This window comes from Apteryx rowi, unplaced genomic scaffold (assembly GCF_003343035.1).
Source record: "Apteryx rowi isolate R43461 unplaced genomic scaffold, aptRow1 scaffold_236, whole genome shotgun sequence".
Taxonomy (NCBI): domain Eukaryota; kingdom Metazoa; phylum Chordata; class Aves; order Apterygiformes; family Apterygidae; genus Apteryx; species Apteryx rowi.
The window spans coordinates 1,060,591-1,072,956 of record NW_020448708.1 but is presented as its reverse complement, the minus strand read 5'-3'; the positions used below and the strand labels follow the sequence as shown (position 1 = coordinate 1,072,956).

At 39.3% G+C, this 12,366-nt stretch overlaps 1 protein-coding gene across 1 annotated transcript in view; it reads right to left on the bottom strand.

Annotated features, from left to right (window-relative positions):
* Positions 1 to 10,535, bottom strand: part of SCG5 (secretogranin V) — a 35,620-nt gene extending 25,085 nt beyond the window's left edge. The window contains exons 1-2 of the mRNA XM_026066019.1: positions 10,431 to 10,535; positions 8,992 to 9,224 (exon numbers count right to left, since the gene is read on the bottom strand). Of these exons, the coding sequence (XP_025921804.1) occupies positions 8,992 to 9,205 (214 nt within the window). The 5' untranslated portion in view covers positions 9,206 to 9,224; positions 10,431 to 10,535. The remainder of the gene's footprint in view (positions 1 to 8,991; positions 9,225 to 10,430) is intronic.
* Positions 10,536 to 12,366: the final 1,831 nt, after the last annotated feature.

Sequence of the window (12,366 nt, the reverse complement as noted above, 5' to 3'; positions counted from 1 at the left end):
TCCTCCCAAGTGGTCTGTCCCCCTTTCCACTTTCTGTATACTTCCTTCTTCTGGTTGAGTTTTGCCAGGAGCTCCTTGCTCATCCATGCAGGTCTCCTACCTCCTTTGCTTGACTTCCTACTCATAGGGGTGCACCGCTCTTGAGCCTGGAGGAGGTGATGTTTGAATATTAACCAGCTCTCTTGGATCCCCCTTCCTTCTAGGGCCCTAACCCATGGGATTCCTCCAAGTATGTCCATGGGATTTCTCCAAGATGAGGCTGAACGCTGCTCTTTGGCACTGCAGTGGAGTGTAGTGCTAACCTGATGTAATGAAGAGTCCTAAGGGGGAGAAACTAGCCTCTTCCTCCCCTCTGCTCAGTGGTGGAGCACACTCTTCTTCTCATTCATTCCAGAAGCAGCTGTGAGGGCACTGCTGAAAGCACTCGCCATGGGAAGCACAAAGAGAATAGCTCTGGAAACCTCTGGAGTGTGCCAGAGATCCTATCTTCTGCACATTACGCCACAAGTAAAAAAAGCAAGAATTGCTTCTTTGTCTAGACTTTTAAAATATCTTTTCACAAAATCAAATAAATTTAAAAAATCTTTCCTACGGCAAGTTGATTTAAAATTCAGATAGAAGCAGGGGAAATGAACATGATTTAGAGAACAATTACAAAAAGGTATAATTCCTGTTAAATGTGCCCAATGACTTGTTTTATTCATATGAAAGATATGCAAGGAAAGATTCTTAGAAAACAAGAGTTCCTCATAATTTGGCCAGTCTTCACTGGCAGATTTTGAAATACTTACGGACCATATTTCATTGCTAGATAAAAATTTTACAATTTCATATTAAATTTCTATATATAATCTGCCGACACTAGTAAGCAGAAGTACTATAAAATAATACAGCAGCTATCATATTCCATCTCCTCAGGTTTCTTACCTCTCTCATCAGTTTATCTATCACATAAAGAAAAATAATTTGGGATTTAAATGTGTATCTAAGCCCATTCTAATTAATCAATCATTTTTAGGTACATGAGAATCTACTTAATTCTAACTCTTGCAGACCTGCCACCTTTCTTCCATGAAAAAGTCCCATCTCACTCCCCTTCCTCCGCTGGTAGTATCTCTTAAACATGACTTTATGAATAGCAGCAGTAGTCTATATCATGTAACAGTTGCTCATCAAGTTAGTGGGAAGGTTTAAGAGCTGGAGTCACTTTATCTTCTTGGTTCCCAGGATCGTGGACAATCACCGGGCTAGTAAAGAAGGGATGGATGGTGACACCTGCCCTCCCTTCTGCAGCTGAGAGAGATGACCGCTACACACATCTAATTTCAAGCAAAGGTTCAAAGTCCCAACTCCCTTAGTCAGAGCCATACGAAAATAACAAAGATACAGGGAGAAACAGGGATTAATACACTTTTGTTGCATTCCCCTTTGGCTAACTTCAGTGCTCCTCTGATCAGCACCCTAGTTTTGAGGGTTTGCCCTACCTCTCCTCAGACATACTGAGCAAGCATGCATAGCACCCGTGCAGCCCACACAGGGCTGGGTATTCAAGGACATGGCAATTCCCTAAACTCAGCAGTGGCAGAGTCCACAGCAGTAACATTCATCGCCGTCGCCAGATCTAACCCTTGCTTCTAAAGAAGGTTGTCAAACACTTTGAGATAACATGAAGCCACCTCCACATAGCAGCACAAACAGCTTCTGCATTCTTGTTACTCAGAGCTTGCCATGTCCTACAAGCTCATACAGAAGCAAATATATTACAGGTCAAATTTTCAAACACTACCTTTAGCAAAATAAAGAACAAATAAACTCACACAAGCTCATTATTCTCCTGCACGTAGAATTACAGATAAAATCTATTTCACATGTGATTTCTTCACAGAGCTGTGTCATACCACCTATTCTGATGAAGAAAATTCACTATAAACCACCACTCATGTCATTTGCTTCCTAACTTTTAAATTCAGGAATTAGCATTCTAAATTGCCTTTCTTACAATATCCATCACCAGCTGATACTCAAATTCTGGTTACATCAGACATTACAATAGGAAAGGGAAAGGGAAAGGGAAAGGGAAAGGGGCATTTTTAGTAAGGCCTATAAAAATCCAGATGTCTACCACATTAATGTATTAAAAAATGTAGTCCTATCCTTTTCATTTCATGTTTCAGATCTGTAATGTCCATATTAAATTTGGAAATTCTATTTGCTAAGCTCTTCCAGTAATTTGCAAAAAACCTGAAAGTAGAGACTAGTAGAGTGATGCCGGGGGTTGATTTTATTTGTTAAATGTCAGGCCCCTAACACGCTGTTTGATTAAAGTCATGTGTGCCTCAGCAAAAGCAGTCCCACTGTGAATGTAACTTTATGTTTTAACTGCAGGAGGACTTTCTCTATACAACAGATACAATAATCCAAACCCCAACGACTGTGTGGTCTCTTTGCGCTAGATTGACAYGACGAAGTGGCCCAGAAGCAGCATAATTGGCTGTGGGAGGTCCGTCCCTGTCCGGTGGCACTTTGCCAGCCTCCTGACTCCACGCTACCACTCCCAGACCTGGCACGGAAGGCGTAAGCGGGAGCAAGGAGGACACAGCCATAGCATCGGCATGCTTGCCAGTACTATATTCCCAGGTCACCACCAATGCATATAACTGCTCATCACCCAAGGAAGACCAATATCTCAGGGCACAAGGACAGCACCCACTAGCCCAAAGCCAAAGGAGCGCAGAGGTCACTTCTGCATTCACAAGCAAAAGCTTTGCAGCTTTCTAGTAAGGAGACTATACTGTGCTTGCAGGAAAAGAGTAACAGTGTTGTGGGCGTATTGCTGGACGGACAGCAGGGCAATCCAGCATCGTCTGTCTCAGTTTTCTTATTAAGACTATGTAAACAGAATAGCTATTAAACAGACATTATTAGCATACATGATTAATCTGCATGTATTTTTCAAAAAGTAGATTTCATGCAAAATGCTATTTGTGGTTAATTACCTATGAGTGCAGACTCTGTACTAGTTGTTAGTAAAAAAAAATATTAACATAATTTTCCAGACCCTTGAGTTTGATCTTCTCAATCAGGCAAACCATCACTACCTTTTTCTAAAACATGAACAGGTAGCTACTTCCCTCCAAAAACAAAACAAAACAAAACCCAGCCCTTTTTGCAGCAGCAGCAAGCAGTCTCTGCAGGAGGGTGAAAAGCCTTGCTCATTCCTGATGAGGCATCATTTTTTCTTATTTCTACAAATGATCAGGTCAGGATTTAAGAGACCTTATTTAGTGTTTTCATTCAGGTTGACAGCATTATGCCTTTTTGTAAATTGAAAACTTTAGACTCTCTGGGCTGTCATGCCAGCATCTTTATCAACCATGGCTTGTTTGAAACATATTAAAAAAAATTTTTTTAACATAAACTAACCAACCAAATCAAACCAAAAACCCTGAGATGCTTTTTGTTGCATTGAGTTATAAAGGAGGCCAAATGTTTTTCCAATGGAAATGTAAGGAGACAATGTTTTCAAAATTAAAATGAGACTTTTTACCATTACGAAGTAAGGGTTTTAAACTGCCCGAGCCGAGCTGTTGGTGCCCCCATGTGTCTAAGTGAGATTTCACTGGTACGATGAGAGCAGAGCAGAGCAAACGATTGGCACAAATTTAACACCTGTAATACAGAGTATTTGCATACAAAAAAGACACGTGGCCTCTTGCTTCATAAATTCAGGCCAAAAACCCAACTTCTGTGTTTTTGAAATGCTAAAGGCATTTGTCTGTATAACATCTATGTTACATTTTTGATAACGAATAATACATTATTTTATTGTCTTTTGTTCTCTATTAACATAGATGCAACCCTGTTATTCTCAATGGGAAACTTGAATACAGCACAGTGATACTTGTACAGTATTTTAGAAATAAGTAAAAACAATAACTACAAAAACTCAGTTACCCATAGAAAACTCATATTTGCTTTTTTTGATCATGTAGGATATGTTTGGTGTCTGCTGTGTTAACATGCAATGCACCATCTGCTGGCTGAGGTATACAAGTGCGCTGAATTAGATGGGCAGTTCACATTTTGTGACATATTTATCAGGTGAAGTTTCTTGTTTTCACTTTGCTACCAGATCTCTGGCAGAAGGGTTCACGTTGCCTTACAGCGAGCATCTCACCGAGGCTCTGAGCAGGGGACCGGCCTCCTGAAGCAGCTTGTGCTGCTGGCGCACAGAGAAAAGCTTGCGCTCGCTCCTTCTCCTCTTGACCTTGTATCTCTCCTTTGATTATATACAGTCTGCAGCTCACAGTAATTTCTTAGTAGGTTAAACTATCATACATTTTCTAGACTCTATTTCTATTTTAGCAGATTGGCCTGAGATAACAGACAGGTAAATTGACAAATGCAAGGGGAAGCAAATGACAGTAGAAACACATATTTAAAGATTTTAACATAAGAGAGGCAGTCCCCTTTCAGTTAGTAAGCTACATATTTTTTTCTATGCATCAAGAACAAAACTATCCAGTCACTCAGGAAAGAGAACACATGCTGGATAAACATGTTTCTTCAAAAGCATCCATCTTTCAGCTGTCTTTGGTAAATAGCAAATTTGTGTGTTCAGTTGACTACTGCCAAGTCAGCCCTAAAATTTTTGGGGGAGGAAAAAAAAAAAAAGACAATCTTATGTAGCTCATTGCAATACATTCAGACTGTTTGCTAGTGTTTTTAAGCCAAAATGTGATGATTATCACTAGAAAAAATGAAGGTAGGAGAGATGGAAAATGGGTATAATTAGGAAATCTGCTTGTGAACTAATAGCAATAGTATTTTTGTTATGTGTAAAATTAAGATTTTATTCAGCTGGAAAAAGTTTGTTATAATAATCACTCAGAAATTTGCAAACATTTCATTACAATAAGGCAGCTAGTATAAACATGACAATATTATGTCAGCTTAAAAATTTGCTTCCAAAATCCAGAGCTACAGAACTTATTTTTTCTTGACAGTACCTAATTTGAAAATGTACTTATACTGGATGAAATCTTGACCTTTTCAAAATTCAGTGGCAGCTTTGGAATCCTGGCTCTGGTGAAGCTGATGGCACCCACACCATCAACACTGCTCCAGGTCTACAGCAGATCTGTTTGGGCAATTTCTGACAAAAAAAATTTGGTAAGAAAAACATTCTGCTCAAAACAATTTTTCTGTAGAAAAATACTAAATTTATTAAGCTGTGATTGATAAAGTTTCTTATTCTGAGATACAACATCTGGTCAAAATGGGAGACAGATGTACTCCAGAACAGTCAGTGGATTGGTGATGAGGACATGGCATGGGCACATGAACTAGTTTTTAAGCGTCTACACTGGTTGTTGCAAATGATATTCTGGAAAATGGATGGAAGTCAACACTATCAGCAGCTAAAAATTTCTCTCAAATCTGAGATTTTCATACCCAACTCTATTCTCTGCTACTTTCAGGCAAAAAATCCCAGTGAAGATGGAGCTTCATCACCTTGCTGTGATGATTCCTAGTAAGAAAAAAACCTATTTCACTTTGACTTGTTCCAATCCCTGCCTTGCCACTCTAACTGAACAGAAAACTTCTGTTTATTGCTTTTTAAATTTGTAACACTACTTCTGTTATTGTTAAACTTTCTCCCTTCTATTATTCTGTAGATTTTAAAGTATTTGCATACACAATTATTAGCCAGTGATAATTATGCAGCTGTGCTGGGGGTAGCCCATACATGAATCCTTAAGAATCTAAAAGGCTGCACTGGTGTATTCTAAAAACACATGCAGTTATTTTTTTCTGCAGCTAACCCATAAATCACTTATCACTTACATATATCCCACTGGAAATATTAATTACAATTAATTACWAGTCCTCTCTCTGCCAATTTATAGAAAATACTACTGTCAGCCTACACCTGTGCTACAGACATGAGCTTCTTTGCTTAAACATTACAACCCATGATCCTGTGTCTTGTGCTGCTCAGTTACCTCCTTGTACATTGGCCAAGAAGCAGCTGATACACAGCCAGGTTGCGAGAGTTTGGCACAGGTTTGGTTCGGTGCAACAGAGTTTCTTTCTCTGAGAAAATTCTGTTTCTAAATCATGTGACAGTTTCACAGAAAATAAGAAGATCCAAAGCCCCAAACCAAACGAAAAGCCCAGTTCAGAAAGGTCACAATATTTTGACAGTATTGAGCATTACACTTCATGAGCCTATAACATGGCAATGCCCCGCRGGGGTCTTGCTCAGCTGCCTCCTGCCCTCATCCCTCCCCAGAGGATAGGGCCTCTGCTTGACTCCATTTCCTATTCATTTTGCCTAGAAAAGCATCAGCTGACAGGAGCTGCTCAGAGATCAGGAATGCCAGTCTCCTGGCAAAAACCGATTAGTGGGCAGACTGCAGGGGAAACGGTCAAAACTGCAAATTTTCAGGCAGATACCTGTGTGCATAAGTATAATGTACAGAAACCTCTCACAAAAGCAGACTATTTTGAATAAATGTTTTGCTGTGCTTTCTTATCAGTTCTGTTTCCAAAGTATTGACACCTACTACAAGCAAAACCCCTTGTATGTTTTTTCCTCAAATCTAGCAAACATAACTATAAATAGACAATAACCTGAAGCACTGTTGTTGGTATATAATATATTGACATATAATAATCAGTTATTGGAATATTAAATTCTGAAGTCTTTTACAATGTAAAGAGTTAAAATTGCTAGTGGAAAATGCAATGCTAGTTTTCTTAAATTAGCTATACTGTAATTCATGGTCTATATTTAAAAACAAACTGATAGAGCAAAACTTACTGAATTATATGTATTTTTTTTAAAGCAGGATCAGAAAGTATTATGTATACTGACATGAGAACAAATTAAGTTTGTGGCTGAAACAAATACTTTCAAAACATTCAGAATTTTTTTTTAAGGTTCAAGTTTCTAATTTGATATTTTAACAGATATCTGCATATAGACATATATACATGTCACCACTGAAACCAAAGAAAGAGCAAGTGATCTTTATCTGAAAAGCCTAGAAGACTTTACAGAAAGAAATGTTTGACATGAAGATCTGATTTGCATGTCTATTTTAATACTGTTTGATACTGTTGATCTCAGAAGATTTTGCCTTTGTAGAAATTTCTCAATAGCCTGTTAAGTATCTGTGGTAGACTTTCAAAAAAAAATAGTCATCTGTATCTGATCAAGAGATGAATGTTAAATATAATTCATAAACTGGATATATTGCCTTTCAGTTTTACTCTGTTATACATACAGAAGGTATACATCTATATATGAGCATTTGTATTAAAAAGAAAAAAAAAAATCAAAGGTTTGTCCATCCCACTTCTTGTGGCAAATTGTATAGATGACTGGAAAACTAGTACTATTCTAGTCTCACAAGCACCAGAAGAGTTTCAAGATTTAAGAGAATAAATTCTTAATCTGTTTTTGCTATCACTGTAACTAAAAAGTAATGGCAAACAGCTGAGATAAAACATTTCTTTGTTAGAGGTCCAGATTTCTTCATCTTTTCATTAAAGGATCATTTCTCTGCTTTTAAAAAAAGATATAAAAACTCAGGGATCAGGGACCTGCTATTCCTTACACTTATAAGGTTAAAAAAAAAAAAGAGAGAGAGAGAAAAGAGGGAGAAGGAGAGTAAAATTACTTGCTTCTACCAGTCTGTGCCAATTTCACTCCATGTACACACTCATAATGAAGCAAGAAAAGGTACAGACAAATTTTTCTCTTTAAGTCTAATGGCTGTCATTTAAGGTTGCAGAAGAACAATGTGTCCATGAAAATTTCTTTAGAAAAGATATAAACTTGGGTCTGTAATTATCTTGTAGAAATGCATTTTCAGTTTTATTCCTCTCCTTAGTCGCCATTAAGGCAATCTTTTCTCTGTGGCTAAGACACTCTTTAGCTCTGAATGTGGACAAAGTGAAGGACAAGGACTCAGCACAAACTTTAAAGACTTGGTACACTATGTGAGATTGGTCTAATTGTGAGAAAGAAAAGGGTTAGAATTTTCTGCTCTGTTTTTGATGTTTGCACATGAGCTACAATATTCAGGATTACATACATTCAACCACTTATTAAAATCTCAAAATAAAAGCTAGTATATCACAATTCAAATAGCAATACATTCTGCAACATCACCTTAATACCCTAATATTCAAGCCAGATATTTCAGATAATTTAGTTATAAAAGACTCTGATTCCAAGGAAATTTTACTCTCAAAGTGAGATCTGAAGTACTGGCCATGAAAAGGAACAGAAGCCCAGAGCATTCACCCTAGCAAGACAGTTTTGAGGTGCTACTTCAGAATACAGGAGAACAGCAATGCTGTTCCAGCTTGCATTTGCTGCTGGAGCACCCACCAGCTTCCCACCACTTGCAGCTCTGCTCCTACATCATTGATCCTTTCCCACAGAGAGCTGCAGAGTCCTGGAGCACATAGGAAGAGCCCCCCTGCAAAATGCCCTCTCATCTTGCATGAGAGCGCAAACATTTGAGCTCTTCTGGTCCACAGATATTTCCAAAAATCCATGAGATTTTGGGTCTATAGCTCATGTTTGTTTTATACCAACAGACACACAGGTAAAAGGACAGTCCTCTGTATGTTGCAGCATACAATATATCTACACAACACTAGGGAAAGATTTTGTACAACAATGCCATTTTGAGCTACTGTAGACCAGACCAGACTTTTAAGACAACATGAGTTTTACTAAAAGCCAGTACTTTCAAATGTCACCTCTTCTTATGCCAGAATCATTACTTTAAGGAAGGTGAAGGATGGGTGATAATTTTAAAACAAAGATCAGGCAACAACAGGGTGAAGAATCCCATAACTTTAAGACCAGGATATTTGCATATATACTCAAAACAGTTGTCTGCAGGCTTAGAATTACTAAAGAAATAATTACCAATAAATTCACTATAATTCAAAGTTTTAATTAACTACCTTCAATGCTCTGTGGACCAACTAGGTTCATAGCCTCGTGTGCTGGATATTCTACTCGGGGTCTGGCAATGCCCAGTTGTTCCATAACTCCATGGAGGAGCCTCTGAATATCTGCTTCAGAAACCCTATTGGGGGTCCTAGGGCTGTAACTAAAAGCTGAAGCCAATCCAAATACCAGCAGAAATACCATGTTACAAAGCAAGGTTGTTGCCATGCTGGTAGCCACCTGTCACCTGTGAAGAAGAAAAGAGTCTGGTTATAAATGATAGTAGAAAAAACCCTGTACCCATGGTGGAAGTAACTCTGCTGGTCTTACTGTGATTACACACCACAGCTCCCTGTATCAGTTGAAAAGGTGCGGAGTGGAAGAAAAAAAGTGAGGAGATTATTCCTTTCTAAAAGGTAAGGGAGGAGCAGATTACAGAAATCACTTAGTTTTCTGATTAGTATTTGCTCATAACATTTATTAACCAATCCCTGCAAACAAAATGGATCCACTGATCCACTTGATGAAATACGTACCTCCTCCCCATCTGTTTATCATATTATTTTATAAAGTTCTGGGTTGAATGCAGAGTTTTCTTCAGATGGAAGCTATGTTTTCCAAGCTATGTCCTTGCACTATCTCAGAAATGAAGCACTAGAAATTGCTAAACGAGCTGCATATTTTTATTTCTCCCTCAGACAAGAGGCTATGTACTCTTTATGCATCATCTTCCCCACCTGAAGCAAATAGGTTTCATTTGCTCCCCTTGAATACCTTTCACTAAATGGTTGCTCTGCATAGTTTAAATAGGCACAAAATCCAACAACCACCATTTACTGTTCTTTTTACAAAGCTGAATTTTAATCAGGGTGATTGTTTCTGATACCTTTTTTCCCCCTCCTATCACATAATGATTAATACATATATCTTCCATTCCCCCCCCCAAACCCCCAAACAAATAAAAAGCCCAATCCCCCATTTTCTTCCTTGAAACACATACTCATCTACCTGACTTCCCCAAGCCAGCCATTTAAAGATGTTCCACCGTTACCATAATCTCACACAATGCACCTTTAAACGACTTCGAGGCAAAAATGGCAGAAAAATCATCTTAAAAACAATGCTGGCAATAGTCCCCTTCGTGCCTGTGCCCGGCTCCCCCATGCCGCACATCTCTGCTCTATCATTCTCCATAGGAGATACCTGCGCAGCAGGAGAACCAGCTTGTGCGTTTAGAGAAAAGCGTGGGTTTTTTTTTGTTTTTTTAAACAAACCTCAGTTAACAGAAACGAGCAGGTCTGCGGCTCCCTGCTGCCTGCGCGCACCAACCCGCACCTCTGCAGCACCGTCAAAAGCTGGAATTTACCCCCCCCCCCGTCCCAAAATACACCCCAAGCAGCTCATCCCCGGCCCAGCCCAGGGCCCCCGCCGGCCTCGGGGGCGCCGCACTCACCTTCCGCTCCCGGCACGGCTCTGCGGCTGCGGCGGCTCCGCGGCCGCGCATCCTCCGTGCGCAGCCGCGGCCTCGCCGCTCCCCCTGCCTTCAAGCGCGGCCCCGAGGCGGCCGGATCCATTGCGGGCAGCGGCTCCCACCGCCGCGGGGGCTCGGAGACCCCCCCCCCCCGGGCTTCACGTATGCACGCTGTATGTTATGCACAGATTGCTTGCCACATTCCTTAATTGAAATAATAATAAAAAAAATCATACAAAGCCTAGGTTGGATGGACTATTCAGGACCCCATTTTTCAGCTAAATACTGTATTAAAAAAAAAAAAAAAGAAGGTAGTTGTTGATAGTCACAACCCCAGGAATAAATAATGTCTTCTTTCTGTAACTGTATTAGTCTGTCTTCCCAGTATGCTTTTTCTCCCTAGAATAATACAATCCATGGTTTAATTACTGGGTCACAGCATTACATGACTGCAGGTTAACAAGGTAACAACACAGCAGTCATCTCCCTGCAGGTGAAGATTTCCAAATTAAGCAAAGTTGTACACATCATCCACAGTAGAGGATTAAAAAACAAAAACAAAACCCCCAAAACCTGTAAAAGGACCTTGCTAAATGAGAAGGTTCATCATTTTATTACAGCACTTGGCAAAACAATAATTTCTAAAGACTATTTTATATAACATGTTAACTGCTACTGACATGAATGTGAAATGTTCCTCTTGAGATATGAGAAAAATTGATAGAAAACCTCAGAAACAAAGCAGATCATGAACTACCCTTTCACATCTAGACTACTCGTCCCACTGTCTTTTAGTATACCTTACATTTCTGTAACTTGCAGGATTAAACTGGACCACCCTTGGGCATCTAGTATTTCTCATCCCTTCCTCAAACATGATTGATTTTAAGCAAATACATGTTTCAGAGGTTTCTTTGAACCTGTTAATGACAGAGCCGACAGCTTTCTCTGATAATATCTCTGATAAAAATGGTTGGTGTGTCTCTTGGGTTCCCCAGAAGTCTGCCCTTCTGACTTGCATACTAATTCCAGACCTACTTGTGTTGAAGATCAAAATAGTTTACTATTTTCTCCTTCAAAAGGAACAGTTCACATAATTTAAAGCTTCACAGCTCTCTTAGCCCACTTTCTTCTAGAAGTGAACCTATTTTCTTGATTGCTTTGGTCATGCTTCAAAACCATTAGCTAGTAGTCATTTAACCATCACTGAGTTGGTACTATTCACATACAGTCACAGACACAGCAACCTGAAATACTAATGGTAGAAAATAAAAAGGAATTTTGATTGTAATACCCTACGTTTCAAATAACTAAGCCTACAAACTTAAACATTCTGGAGTACAAATTACAAGAAGTGGCAAGAAACAGATCAGTAGCAAAGGGGTTGTCCCTGGTAGATATATGCAAAGAGCTGTTGTGCCTTTGTGTTACACAAGAAGGATGTCTTTCAATATTTAAGACTATAGCAACATTTAACAAAGCAGCTAACGATTAAAGACAGCAAAATATTCACAAAACCCAAGTATTTGATAGTCTTTGCATGATGGCTTAAAGTGGACAGCATCCAGAATAATCCCTACTGCAGATCCCTGATCCATAGAGCTCTTCCCTTAATAGCAGATACTCCATCAAAGCTCCAGAAAATATCAAAGTCTCATTAGTATGCAAAATACATGGCACATCAATGGAAAAATCTCAAGTCTCACTATTTCAAGCAGAAGTTGACATGACAGCTTACTACTGAGGAAAGAATCAGATCTTATTTTCATCCTCATGAAATTTCCTTTATCTCCTTCTGTCCAATTTCCATCTCATACCTCCTCCCTTGTGTCAGCTATGGCAGCTGGCAGTTGCTTTGCTAAGCCTACTTACCTCACTGAAGTGGCACAAAACACGGTGCTCTGGTGCATACATTTGG